The sequence below is a fragment of the Lolium perenne genome, chromosome 2 (genome assembly GCF_019359855.2).
Source record: "Lolium perenne isolate Kyuss_39 chromosome 2, Kyuss_2.0, whole genome shotgun sequence".
In the NCBI taxonomy this organism is placed as follows: domain Eukaryota; kingdom Viridiplantae; phylum Streptophyta; class Magnoliopsida; order Poales; family Poaceae; genus Lolium; species Lolium perenne.
In genome coordinates, this window is record NC_067245.2 from 30,528,226 (window position 1) to 30,542,589 (window position 14,364).

A 14,364-nucleotide genomic window follows, 5' to 3' on the forward strand; every position below is an offset into this window, starting at 1 on the left:
TTGCAAAATGATCACATAGTCAATCTAGGTGAGGGACATGCTCCGCCGGTCAATTTGGGATCAACGACCCTAAGATATAGTAGACGGAACAAATATTAAGAGCGGACAGACTCCTCGCGGTAACATGAAAAAAGGTTTAAAATCAACATGACTAAACAAGATAGTGTCGTGACTCCTTTTTTTTTGGTTAACCGGATCATTGCTGCAAAAAAGGGTACACGTCACACGCGAACGGGACGATGCGGTCGAACCAGACCAGGTAGCAGGACGGCAGCGTCGTGTTGGTTGGACTCGGCACCCACGAGGCCACGACAGACGAGATCCCAAACCGACCCCTGCACTCGGCCCGCCGGCAGCAGCAGCGCCACCATCTCCGATCCAGCCGCCGCTCCCCGCGATGGCGCTCCTGTCGGGCTCGGGCTCCGGCGGCGGCTCAACGGCGCGGCTGCTCACAGTGCCGGCGCTGCTCCTCCTGCTCTCCTCCGCCGCGCTCCTCGTCTTCCTCCTCCTCCCCGCCATCTCCCCCTCCACCTCCACCGGGGCGCACCTCTGCGCCTGCACCGACCCCGTCACCACCCACACCACCACCAGCGTCACAACCACCACCACCACCGCCTCGCCGGCCCCCGTCGCCACCTCCCCGGACGACGTCGCCTGGCTCAAGGCGCAGCTCGCCTCCAACTCCCTCGCCCTTCTCGCCTCCACCGACGCCTGGCACCGCCTCCGCAAGGGCATCAACCCCCGCACCCGCGACCAGCAGCTCTTCGACATCAACAGGTACACACCATTCTCCCCCAATCAATTACCCAAACCACGCCACTTCGATTTCGATGCTTCCCCTTTATTACTCTCAAACATTAGATCCACCATGCTGTCCTGCTAGGATCGAGTTAGTTCCTCGCGCATTCTTAGTACTTCCAGGGCTTCATTACCATCTCAATGTTGCACCTGGATACACTGCAGGCACCATGGGATCTCCCATTACCCAGACGAAGAGGTGACCAACCACACCGCGCTGCCGTGCCCCGGGGAGCTCCTCGTCGAGGAGCACCACAGCAACTACGGCGAGCCATGGGCCGGCGGCCGCGACGTCTTCGAGTTCCTGGCCAACGCGTCCACCCTCACGCCCAAAGACCAGGTTCTCGAGATCGGGTGCGGGACGCTCCGTGTCGGTCTGCATTTCATCCGGTTCCTCGACACCGGGAGGTTCCACTGCCTGGAGCGCGACGAGCTGTCCCTCATGGCCGCGCTTCGCTACGAGCTGCCCTCGCAGGGGCTGCTGTACAAGCGGCCGACGATTGTGAGAGGGGAGGACATGGATTTCAGCAAGTTCGGGGATACTGTCATGTACGACCTTATCTACGCCAGTGCCGTGTTCCTCCACATCCCAGATGCGCTTGTTTGGACTGGGCTTCAGAGGCTTGCAGGGAAGCTGAGGCCGCAGAGGGGCAGGATTTTCGTGTCGCATAACATCAAGTTTTGCTCGAGATTGGGTGGCGACGAGTGCACGCGCCGGCTTGCAGAACTGGGGCTTGAGTATGTTGGGAAGCACACTCATGATAGCTTGTTGTTTAACCATTACGAGATATGGTTTGAGTTCCGGAGGCCGAAAGTTTAGATCATGATAGCTCAGGAGGATACACAAGTTTGGTTTCTGTTCTGCAATTTTGAATGTGTGAAGCAAAAAAGGCAAGCCATGCCATGTACACTGAAGAGTTTTGCCTTTGGACTGGAAGCACTGTTTGCTCGGCTCTGAGTTGGAACATGTGCACAAAATTCATGATAGGAAGGTACAACTCCGCCAGAGTCCTATTACATTCTGGTGAATGGTTGTTCAACTCTTTAGCTTTAGTTACCACCAATTATTGGCTGTACTGTAATCTTAGTAATGTCTGAAAGTTTTTTCGGTAGTTGAGGTCAAACTGATATGTTCACATCTTTTACCCCAATAGCTTCCTACAATGGTCAAGCAGAAATTGTATCATCACGCAAGGTTTAGTAAATCGTGACAAGGATAACCTTGTTATCCTGTTTCTGTATTTAACGAATCTGAAATACACTTTTGTTATGCTATGGTAGCTTGCTGAATTGTTTGATGCATATGCATCTATATTTGTTCTTCATTATCCACCTTGTTGTTGGTGTTATAATGAAATGGTAGTGTCTCTTTGTGTGGTGACTAAAAGTGAACATATCTGATTCCAGCTATCTTTATGTCTTCATATATATGCAGTTGCAATACATTTTACCTGGGTTGTTGGTACCTAGACAACTCATCTTTATTTACTTATGATGATTTTGAGTGAAGCCCAATGATTCTTTGGTTACCATTATTGCTGCACACCACAGCTACAACTAGCATGATCTTATGTTGTGTGTTATCTGCATCTTCTCTGTATGCTAGGGTTTGCCTCTTACCATCATCCTGGAATCCATGTTTCTTCATGTAGAAGTCCTGTCTGATTTCATGCATGCCATGTTAGTCTATGTCGACAAGTGTCTGGTACAAATGTCTGATAACTAAATGTGCATGTTGACTCAGTAATTAGTTTTATCTGTGTTGTTAACTCAGACCATGGTAGCACAAAACCAAAATTGCTGAAATGAGGGCTAAAACTTGTTCAACCATTAAGAGATATGGTTTGAATTCTGGAGGACAAAAAAGTTCAGATCCTGATGGCTCAGTAGTATGTGCAAGGTTGGTTTCTAGCCTCTATTGCAAGTTTGAATGTGTGAAGCAAAAACGCAAGCCATGCCCTGTACGCTGTTGAGTTTTCGTTTCAGACCGGAATCAATGATTGCTTGGCCCTGAGTTGACATGTGCACAAATTTATAACGGGAATGGTACAACTTGTGCTAGAGTCCAATTACATTTTGGTGAATCGTTGCTGAAGTCGTTAGCTTTAGTTACCACCAATTATTGACTGTACTGTAATTTTAGTAATGTCTGAAAATTTTCTGGGTAGTTAAGGTCAAACAGATATTTTTCACTCTTTTTAACCCAGTAGCTCCATAAAATGGTCGAGCATCAATTTTATCACCAGGCAAGGTTTAGTAAATTGTGAGAAGGATAACTGTGTTATCCTTTTATTGAACAAAAGGCCTTTTTGGTTAATGACTTCTGAAATACACATTGTTATGCTACGGTATCTTAGTGAATAGTTTCGTGCCTATGCATCTATTTGTGTGGTGACTAAAAGTGAACATCTCTGATTCCAGCTTTGCTTCCTGTCTTGATTGTCAGATTAAGACTATTCATATATACGCAGTTGGAATACATTTTACCTTGGTTGTTGGTATACCTAGGACAACTCTGTCTTTATTAGTATTTATGGTGATGTTTTAGTGAAGCACAATGATTCTTTTGTTACCATTAGTGCTCCGGACCACAGCTATAATTTTTAATCAGCATGGTCCTATATACACTTATTCTATATGTTATCTGCATCTTTTCATTATGCTAGGGTTTGCTTCAGCCCTCATCCTGGAATCCATGTTTCCTCGTGTAGAGTTTCTTTGTAATTGATACATGCCATGTCAGTCTATGTGGACAGTGTTAGGTACAAGCTCTGATAACTAATGTGCATGATGACTAAGTACCCTGTTTTATCTGTGTTGTTAGCGAAGACTATAGTGCCACAAAGCCAAAATTGCTGAAATGAGGGCTAAAAGTGTTCAGGATTCATTCATTAAGAACCATTCGTCTGATTATAAATAGAAAAACCTGATAACGACGCCCTTGATTCCGAGGAAATCCACCGCCATTTTCAGAGCATATGCCTCTTGTGTCATGGGTCATTGGTTTGCTTGATTTTCAGTTAGGGATCTCCTAAGACGTTGACACATGACCTGTCTGGTCCAGCACCTCCGGCCTATCAAGCCACAGCTTTATTTCAGCTTTGTGGGGCCTAGTACGGATCTTTCTGTGTCTATTATGGAGCACAAATAAAAATAATCAACATCCTCCTTCCTCGCCCTGACAGTGATCTTCTGCCTGCCCTTTGATTTACTGCTATTCATCTCCTTTTCTGCTTCTCTTCTCTCTAAGGCAAACGTAATGTTCTAACCACTTCTTGTAGTGCTATCTATTGGTCACAGGTTTTCATCTCTTGTTATGCTAGAGTAGACCGCATCCTGGAATGCATGATTGATCATGTAGGAGTTCTATGTGATTTCATACATGCCAGGTCAGTCTATGTGGTACTATTTGGTACAAGCGTCTGATAACGAATGTGCATGATGACTCAGTACTCAGTTTTATCTGTGTTGTTAGCGAAGATCACAGTGCCACAACCACAACGCCAAAATTGCTGAAATGAGGGTTGAAAGTGTTCAGCATTTAGTCACACGAAGTGCCTAATGTTCTAACCCACTTCTTGTAGTGCTTTGCTATTGATCATCAGTTTTCATCTCTCTTATTATATGGTGAAGATGAGCAGTAGTTACTAACGCTGCTCCAAGTAACGTGGAATACTGACATCAGCTGCAGTTCTTCCTACGGTTTGTCAAGATTTGACCATTAATTCCTGGTAAAATTCGGATAGTGATCTTCTGCCTGGCCATTGATTTTCCAGTGTTCATCCCCCTTTCTGTTTTTTTTCTCTATCAAGCAAGTACTCTCTCGGTCCTGAAAAATATGTTGTAGATTTATCTAAATTCGGATGTATCTATGTAGCGATCATCCTTTCGAAAAGGAGGGAGTACAATGTTTTTTTACGTTCATGTAGCGATCACTGCTACCTATTGGTGGTGAGTTTTTTGTTTTCTCTTATTACAGTGAGCTTCTCATCCTATCCAAGTTTCCTGTCGGCAAATTCTAGCTCAGTAAAGTGCTGACGGCCTGACGGCACCAGCAGCAGCTCATACTTGGCTTTTTGTCGAAATCTGACTATGAATTCCCCCAGGAATTTCGAGTGGCACTTGCTCTGAACGACAGCAACACTATATCACCGGTTTGGACCAGTCTCCCTCCAGCCGGAACGAGAGGCAAGCAGAGCTTGAAGACGAAGGAGGTCCCTCATTGCGTGTCCTCTTGTGGCATTTCGACGTGCCGGTACAACCGACGTCGACATATAGCCCTCGTATTCTTCGGATCTCTCATCATTGTCTAGTGGGTGATTGTCACGTGCTCATTCAACGGGGGCGAAGACAAAGGACAATACCATTGTGGCCACCTTCGTTGCATCATGGTGTTATAGTGTTGCTGTCGTTCAGAGCTACCAATAAACAGTGGTTAGTGGTAATTTTAGATAGTAGGATTTACTCCCTCTTTAATAAAATGTAGTAATAGTTCATATTTTTTTTTAGAAAGCTAACGGCATAAAGATTGACCAAGTATGATAAAAAAAATATGACAACATCTACAACACCCTAAGCTAATTCTTAGTATGTAAAATTTGACCAAGTAACTGAGAATTAGTTTAATTTTCAGCCAACTCTCACACCATTGGATTGCATTATGATCCGTGCTAACTAAGTTACAGCTGAGATTTTTTCAGTTGCACATGAGGTTGCAACTAAGATTTTACTACTTGTAACATAGTTGAATTGCTTTAACAGTTCTTAACATTTATGTTAGTCATGAGTTGCAACTAAAATTTGATGACTTTACCTTGAATTAAGTTAGCTTGAATTAGTCACTCCATATGGAAATATATTTATGGTTTTGCTAGCTCTGAGTCGATTGAGAATTGACTTAGCTTTCAGTTGACTCCTAAACCATAGTACCACGTCGTAATTCGTGCTAGACATGAGCTGAGATTTTTTCAGTTGCACATGAGGTTGCAACTCAGATTTTACTACTTACACATAGATGATAGCACCTGGCTCAAAATTAGCTTATTTCTTAGTTCATAGACAACTTGTCACACCCATATATTTAAGCTGATTCTACTAATATTGATGTAAATGTGATATATTTTTCTACATATTTAGTTAAACTTTATATCATTTGAATTAAAAAATAAACTATGCAAGGTGATGCAAGTAAATATATCCCAGTGAATATATTTAAACTTTATATCATTTACTAGTTAAACTTTATATCATTTTAGCAAAGAGAGAGTATTAATTTTTCGTCAGGTTCTACGGTGATTGGCTTAGCGTAATATTCTTGATCTAACGTGTGACTGAAGACCAATGATCTTATAAGCAAGGTGAATTGCGTTCATATGTACATTGCATTAATTACCTCCAGCCCATGAACCTGCGATAAGTATTTAGGCAAGATGAGCAGCACTAAGATCAATTACTCTGTGGCACATCCAGTGGGAGTAACAGTTTCGCCGAGTTTTCTTCGCCTTTCTATGCATGTGTTCATGTGTAACTTATGCTTGCTGTGTTTGTAGTTTTGTGTGACGAAAAGTGCTTTTCGCTCATGAGTATCATGCTCACTTTTTTTAAAAAAAAAAATTCTAGGATTTCAAAAATCTAAGGTTAAATACGCATATACATAGAAATATTCTGAAGGTACGGTGGAAATTTCGGAGGAAAATATGTTGTATTATGAACTATATAAAAAAGTCAAATTTCTGACAAAAACTATCCCTATACACGTCTATAGTTTTTTTTACTGTAGCGTAAAATACAACACAATTTCTATCGAAATTTCGCACGAGTATTCAGGACATATATATGTATTCATGGAATAAAAGTTATGATTTTTTGAAACATAGAAAAAAATTCAAATATTTCAAAAACCCCAAATCTGCTCCTACATACCTAGAGTGGTGCGAGCCAGTGAGAGTGACACTGAGCGCCACCTCTCGGCTCGCCCTCTTCCCGCTATGCACACGTACTTGGAACTTGGAAGAAGCGTCTTCTCCACCTCCTCTCAGCGACCTTTCGAGCCCATCGATTCCGTCTCTTTACTGCGGCCGTCACACTTGTCCTCCACCTCCTCCCACTCGTCAAGCACGCGGGTCATTCATTCATGGCGTCCACGGAAGCCATTCTCTCTCTTGTCGCTTCCGCGCGCGGTGCCTATTACAACTAGTTCTACCAACAAGACTGCCCGAGCCCGACAGCAAGAAAGGAGTCGGCGAAAACCATGTCTGGAAGCCGCACGACACCCGGGCCTGTTGTTGCCGGCACCACCGTGGCGGCTCCGGCGCCTGTGGCGACGATGGCCGAGTGCTACTTCTGCGGCGACATGCCGGCGGTGGTGTACTGCCGCGCCGACGCCTCGGGGCTGTGCCTGCCGTGCGACCGCCACGTCCACAGCGCCAACACGGTCTCCTCCCGCCACGCCCGTGCACCGCTCTGCGCCGCCTGCCGCGCCACCGGGGCCTCCGTCCGCCGCGGAGGCGCCGCGCGGTTCCTCTGCTCCGACTGCGATTTCGAAGAGCGCAGCCGGGGCGGGGATCCGGTGATGCACGACCGCGGCACGGTTGAAGGGTACACCGGGTGCCCCTCGGTGGCCGAGCTCGCGGCGATCCTCGGCGTCTTCGTCCACGGGTGTGGCGGCAAGAAGGCGCAGACGAAAGAGGGGTGCCGGCCTGTCTGGGAGGAGCCCCGGGTGCTCACCTTCGAGGACGTCATCGTGCCCACCACCTCCTGCCATGGCCTCCAGCCTCTGGTCACCTCATCCTCCCCCAAGGTTGGTGCCAACGACACCATCACTGCAACCTGTAGCGTTCATTTACTGTTCACCGTCCGACAAAGGTGAAGCAAAAGTTTCTGATATCTTTTACATTTGTGTGCAAGAACCAGAGTCCGCCCTGTGGGGAGCCGGACGGGGAGGTTATCCGGCAGCTCAGTGAGCTTGCCAAGTCGGAGGTGGCGGCTGCATATGTCGAAGCGGAGCCGACCTGTGATCTGATGCCTCCATGGGCATCTTCAGGTTATGGTTTTGGGCATGGTGATTTTGGGGCTCTTGGCACCGAGGCCGTCAGCGAGGAGGCACCAAGCGTCGTTGTGCCTTGCCAGGTTTATTTCTTGCACTTCACTTGAAAATATCTCAGAGTATACGCGACGATCTGCAGACGTACTCAACTCTGAATTTTTGAAGCAGACGGTTTATCGAAAACTCAGAAAACCTTAAATCTGAGAAATACTGCCACAAACCATAGTCTTCGATTTGTCACAATGTACATTATTATATGGGCCATGGCATGACGCTCTCAACTCCTATACCATCACATTGATTCAACGCAATCAGAACAATAGAGACAGGAGTAGCTAAGGATCTTTCAGTTGCAACCGACTAGTATACTATTCTTAATAGAGATGATTATGCTAATGATATCTTGATTTTCTCGGTCTACCAAAATCACTTTCAGTAGAATCTCCACACCATGACAGCTCAACCAACTCATGCATGTTTCAGCATCGTCATGTTTCACTCCTACTATAGCAGTTGATTTTTTTCTGAAACCACTCGAGCTATAACCTCATTCTGGTCTTGCCACAGCACCATGAGGCATGGATTGCAGTCGATCGCAGCGACGTCTCTCCAGACAAGCACGAGCAAGTCCCAGCGAGCTCGCCGGCGGAACCGAGCCTGTCGGTGTTCGTGGAGATGGCAGAAGTCTGCCCCGCCCTGAGCCGCAGCAGCAGCATCGACGTCGCCAACGGCAGCCACGACGACCACCCGCCGGCACCTGTGGCGGCAATGACGGCGCCGGAACCGGAACTGGCTCAGCCCAAGAGCGGCGGCTACCACATCGCCTACCCCGACCGTAGCATGGTGATCTCGCGCTACAAGGAGAAGAGGAAGAACAGGATGTGAGACAAAGTCCATGCCACGCCAAGTAATTTTCACCTCGTACTGAACCTAACTCCATGAACGTTCTTGTGTTTCTTCTTGGGACTGTTGTCGCAGATTCGGGAAGCAGATCCGGTACGAGTCGCGCAAGGCACGCGCAGACAGCAGGCCGAGGATCAAGGGGCGCTTCGCCAAGTCGAGCGATATTTGATTAAGCCTCTGTCCGTGGAGTACGTACGAGCTAGGGGGCAGTGCTACCATGTACTCGTCACCTCCACTCCACATGATGTTTCTGTGTGTCAGCTGTATTATCTTCCAATCAGTACATTTTACACAGTTTCACTGCCAGGTTCTTCATGATTGGTTGGATTCACCTGTTGGTGGATGGTGGTGATGCTTCAGTTGAGTGTGCCACCGTAGTAGTAATCTTGTTAGGATTTCTCCTACTTGACATCAGCATGAAATGTGTTTTTGTTAGAATGCCAAAGGACTGCTCACTATGAAGAAAAATCTTATGGTGTGATTAGGGCCTTAGGGGACTGCCCATATCAATGAACCCGCTAATGTCTTGGCATCCCGTTGGGTACTTCCGGTACACATATATGTTTTTTTTCTTATCAAAATGTTGCTAAATTTTGTGAAATAAATTCATAACACAAATACAACACCTAGATGTTGTGCCATAAATTTCCAAAACCAAACTTAATATGTAGTTCGGTTTATAAAGAAGACAAACTCAACATGCATAGAGTTGATGATCAAATATCCACATCCCAATTCCCCGCCAAAAAGGATCACATTGGAACTTGAACCAACTATTATTCACAGCTGTATTGGTTTTTTCTATTGTTGTATTGGTTCTCATTTTGGCGAAAGTCCGGCGGCGTCGGGTAGCTCGCCATGTATAGGAGTCCCGCTTCCCACTGGTGTAGGGAACGACGGCCGAAGCCGTTGTTCGCCGCGTAGTGGCCCGCCATTGCTCGCTGGTGGAGGTGTATTGGGGAGAGAAGACAGGGCTGGGGAGAGGAGGGAGACGGCGGTGCTGAATGCGGCCAGCCGCGGTAGGTTCCGCGATAAATAGTGGGAGCCGCGCGTGGAAGCTACGCGTTCGGTGAAGTCTGACTGGCGACAGTCTTTTGAAGAGCGCGGAAGACGATTGACCTCTGTCGCCGACAAATCGGGCCCACCATCCGCGCGGGAAGTTTTCTCGACGTTTGGCGCGCTTTCGTTTCATCCGGAATCCGGAGTCCCCGAGCGCTCTCCGGGGGCCGGGATGACCTGGACTCACCGGACGGATGAAAGTCCAAATCCGGCGAAAACGAGGTTCCGGGAACATGACTGAGCCATTTTCATCCATTCGAATGAAAAAAAGGTCTGAAAGCTTCACGGTGAGACGGTTAGAGAGGCTCTAAGCATCGGATCGCGATTGAACGGCTCGGGAACGACCAATTTTCGCCCAGAAATGCGGCGGCCGACGCCTAGCGCTTCCCGTTTACCAAAAACCCCAACTGTCCCCCGTCTTCTTCCACTCTCCAGGCAAACCCAACTCCGCACAAACACAGCCGCCCGCGCGCGCCTAGGGTTCCGCCACCCTCCCACATGGCCGTCGCCAAGGCGGAGATGCCGGCGTGGATGCGCAGGCCCGGGGCCCCCGCCGCCGTCGACGCGGTCATCTTCCTCCACTACGGGATGATGTGGGTCGCCACCGCGGCGTGCCTCGCCATGGTCATCGGGCGCCGCGCCTTCCGCCTGGTCGAGGGCTCCCCCGTGCTCTCATCGGCGTCCTCGCTCTCCCTCTACTCCCTCACCGTCGGCGTCCTGCTCTACCCCGTCGCCATCATGCTCGTCGGCTTTCGCGGCATGAGCTCCGCATCCAAGTCCAAGGGAAACTCCAAGGTACCACCGCGGAAATCCTCCTCTATTATGCCTTCCCTTGAATATTGGGATTTTTTTAATGAATCTGATGACTCGGTTCAAAAATATACTACTAGTTATTTCGACCGATTGTCTAGCAGTGGAATAAGATCTTACACGGTTAATTCCGTGGTTTAGATTAAGTTGCCGATTCCCCAATTTAAAAGCGGCTGTGCTACTCATCTGAGTCGGTTTAGCTTCTTCAGACCATATAATACTTACGATCCTCTGAGATTTCTCATGCCGAACTCTGCTTCGATTCTTATCAAGGATACCAAGGTGCCCCCGACGCCACGCCAGATTGCGCGGAAGATGCTCAAGGATCCTGTCATGGCTGGAGCGCTCGTGGTGATGGCCTTCATTATGCTCATACCTGCTGGTGATTTCGGGGTGGTGGACCTTTCCCTCCCGAAAGGATCTCACAAGGCAGGGGTTGGTTCAGTCTTGAGGGACGTGGGAATACTGGGTGCCTGTGTGGTAAATTGTTTCATCATCGTACCCACTACGCTTCTCAGGCAGTGGAGGATGAGGTAGATGGGTTATTCACTTGTGTTGCTGAGGTATACACCTGCCCTTTGTTCGTATCTTCTGTACTTACGAGCATACCTTTTCAAATTCACGAATCCTGATAATGTGCAACCTTTTCTCTTATTGGCGCTGATAATGGTAGTATATGAAACCATTTTTTCATGCGTACAAGAGGGTTTGCTTTTCTTGGCTTGTTGATAGATATAGCTTACCTAAGAAGTGCATATAAACTTACTGACTTTGGTACGAGATACCATCAGACCAATCAGATGCTTACTGCAAAATCACCTGTGGAAATCTAGTATTCATTGTTCATGTTCAGTCATTACCATAACTATCGAGCCCTACATTTGGAAGGGCTGGGTCGTGTGACAATGTGACATCCTATACTTAACTGCATTATCTTCTTATTTATCTGTTATGCATGAAATTAGTGCTTTATTCTAGTGAAAATAGCAACTAGAAACTAAATTCGCTTATTCAAGCAAGTAAATTATTGTAGTAGTGTATAAAACAGGTCCTTTTAATCCTTAGCTAGTTATGTGCTGTGCTCCACAACATTCCTGTACAGGTGCCTCGACAAACACATGTTGATTTTGTCAGATGTTGCTTCCCTTTCACAGGTTTCCATCGTCCCTTTATTTTCCTTAATGGTTACTTCTTTCACAAGAGCATATCCCCAACAGCAGGGTAGGTTGGTTAGAACGAGATGTTCTAAGGCACTCGGCACACAATGTAGTTTTCAAAACAATAGCGCGATCGTCCAAACCTGTCAATTCCTTTCCGAAATAATTTTGATCCACACCACTTCTTCATGAAAATCTACATATTGTGCATTAATAATCGTCTGACTTGTAAAAACCAGTGTAGCTCACTTGTAAAACTTGTTTCCCACTAAGCACAAGCAAACTTCTATATTCTGATATTCTATAACAAAGTAAATACTTCTATGTAATTTGAATAAGAAATCTTCAACTTCAAATCCAGAATCCTGAATGAGATTCTTCATATCTTTTTACTTATTACGAGCATGCCGTTTCAAATTCATGAATCCTGGTAACGTGCAAGTTTTTTCTTCCGTGTTTTAATCACTTATTGGTGCTGATAATACCAAACCATTTTGTCATCCATACAAGAGAGTTAACTATTTTTTCTTTGGCTTGTTCAGATTCATGAATCCTGATACTCTGCGTGTTTTTTCTTCTTGCAAACTTGCAATCACTTATAAATGTGAATGAGTAGCACTAAGTAGTATTGATAATTTATATCGAACCATTTTGGCCTCCATCTGTTAGACATACAAGCAAGTTTGCTTTTCGACTTCTTGATAGATTTTGGCTTTCCTAAGAATTGCATTTAACACTAAACCTTCTTCTAAGGTGCCAATTTACCAATCAGATAATTATTGAGAGATCATCAGTAATCAAGAATTCATAGTTTATGTTCAGTTATTCCGTGATTACTCTGATTGGGAAGCTAAAAAATTTATTCATCATCTTCTATTATAGCGAAGATAGCACCTAGGACGTGTTTGGTTCGCCAGTTTTGCCCCGTTATCTGATTGCAGCGCCAATTGGTACCATTAATCCTGTTTGGTTTGGCTGGCCTGTAATCCGATACCGCGTAAACGAATTACACTGTAGGTCTCCGCTGATTCCGCCCGCCCCCGGCCGTAAGCAGATTGCGTTACCGTCTGCTAACGAGTCAATCGAGAGCCATGCCTCTGCCCTCGATCCACTGTCCCCGATTTCTCCGTCGACTCCAATGGCAGCACTTGTGGCAATGGAGGCCTAGATCTCCACTCCGATCACCTCTACCGCACAACCAGGAGAGCAAGCGGCGTAGTATGGAGAGCGCGGAGGCGGCGGCCGCCGCCATCGGTTCCCCTCCGTTCTTGACATACCGCTTCTTCTCGGGATCTCCATGCCATTGTTTCTGGTCGTCTGCTCTTCGGTCTGGTATTCTCCTCTCCCTAGACATCCTTCAGCTCGCTGCCGTCTCAGATTTCTTGCTGGGAACTTGATTCTGTTTAGAAGTTCTTGTCTTCAGATTCCATCGTATAAACAAACAGTGGCAAGTAAACTGACACCTTTACTGGTTGGAACCAAACAAAATAGCAGATTCCCCGACTACGCTGATGTACCAGTGTAATCTGATAACACTACAGTGCTGTTACCGTTGTGTGAACCAAACATCCTCCTAGAAAGTCAACTCAATTATTGAAGCAAGTAAATTATTATGGTAGTATGTAAAACAGATCCTTCAAATTTGTTTGCATGTGGACTGTTCCATGGCATTTCCTTTGGGAACACATGTTGATGCTGTAGTGAGAGATCTTCCCTTCACAGGTTTTCAGTTTATTTTTATTTCCTAAACGCAACTGCTTTCGCAAGTGCAATTTCTAAGAAACCTTTTTGATAGTTTTGTATGATTACGTGTTCATTATATTGGTGCCTCTGCTCTAAAAGGAATCGATGAATACTGCTGTTGGTGATCTCTGGGAATTTGAAATCAATGGACAAGAAGAGTTTCTTCTGATTATATTTGTAGTGAGTTTTTCTATGACATATTTGGGGTCAGTTGCATAATGAAAAATATGTTTCTTTGCAACGACATTGTAGTGGCCTATGCCATATTTGTGTATTACTCTACAAAGATCGATGCATACAAGTTTATTCCATCTGGCGCTTAATACTGAAAAAATCTACATATCTTCACTCAAGTGCTATTTTTATGCTGATAATCTCATTCAGTTTTGGGCTCATTTTTTAACAGACATAACCCTGAACGGAGTCGTGAAGACGATGCAAGGCAAATACAAGAGCTGACTCTTCGCTGAAGTTTACTGAATTATGGTTACCTGTATTCAGGGCAGTAGATTGGTCCACTGCTAGTATTACACTATTACATACTCCATGTGCCAGGTGCTCTCTTAAGTCAACATTGTGTTGTTTCAGTTTTTACCTGCTGCTGGGAAGCCTGGAATATGTGACTAGACACTGAGGGAGTGAGGGGTATGAAAACCTACCGGAGGATACTGCTTTTCTAGCAATATAGCCATGTTTGCAGTTTTATGCTGGATCACTACTGTTTCTTTGCAAGAGGTGTTGGCCTTGTGGCTGTCAGCGTAATCGCGATCTCAGATGTAATGTTGATCTTGCAAATGTTTAATTCCAAGGGTTACCTGTGAGTGCTCTCATCTTGCCTTGGATTCATGT

At 46.0% G+C, this 14,364-nt stretch overlaps 3 protein-coding genes across 4 annotated transcripts; all 3 read left to right on the plus strand.

The window, feature by feature from the left end:
- Positions 1–300: 300 nt before the first annotated feature.
- Positions 301–2,123, plus strand: LOC127331672 (uncharacterized). The gene is made up of 2 exons (XM_051357851.2): positions 301–777; positions 964–2,123. Exons 1-2 carry the CDS (start codon positions 398–400, stop codon positions 1,616–1,618), a joined length of 1,035 nt encoding a protein of 344 aa, XP_051213811.1. The 5' UTR covers positions 301–397; the 3' UTR covers positions 1,619–2,123.
- A 4,718-nt stretch (positions 2,124–6,841) lies between these two features.
- Positions 6,842–9,531, plus strand: LOC127331671 (zinc finger protein CONSTANS-LIKE 13-like). 2 transcript variants are annotated; one of them, XM_051357849.1, is made up of 4 exons: positions 6,842–7,597; positions 7,705–7,926; positions 8,411–8,724; positions 8,822–9,531. In XM_051357849.1, the coding sequence occupies exons 1-4, from the start codon at positions 7,049–7,051 to the stop codon at positions 8,913–8,915; spliced, it is 1,179 nt and encodes a 392-aa protein (XP_051213809.1). In that variant the 5' UTR covers positions 6,842–7,048; the 3' UTR covers positions 8,916–9,531. The 2 variants fall into 2 exon arrangements, with proteins under 2 accessions (XP_051213809.1, XP_051213810.1); XM_051357850.1 differs by having other exon boundaries at positions 7,711–7,926.
- A 668-nt stretch (positions 9,532–10,199) lies between these two features.
- LOC127331676 (uncharacterized) lies at positions 10,200–14,340 on the plus strand. Its single transcript, XM_051357859.2, has 3 exons — positions 10,200–10,600; positions 10,889–11,178; positions 13,922–14,340. Exons 1-2 carry the CDS (start codon positions 10,304–10,306, stop codon positions 11,150–11,152), a joined length of 561 nt encoding a protein of 186 aa, XP_051213819.1. The 5' UTR covers positions 10,200–10,303; the 3' UTR covers positions 11,153–11,178; positions 13,922–14,340.
- The last annotated feature ends 24 nt before the right edge of the window (positions 14,341–14,364 follow it).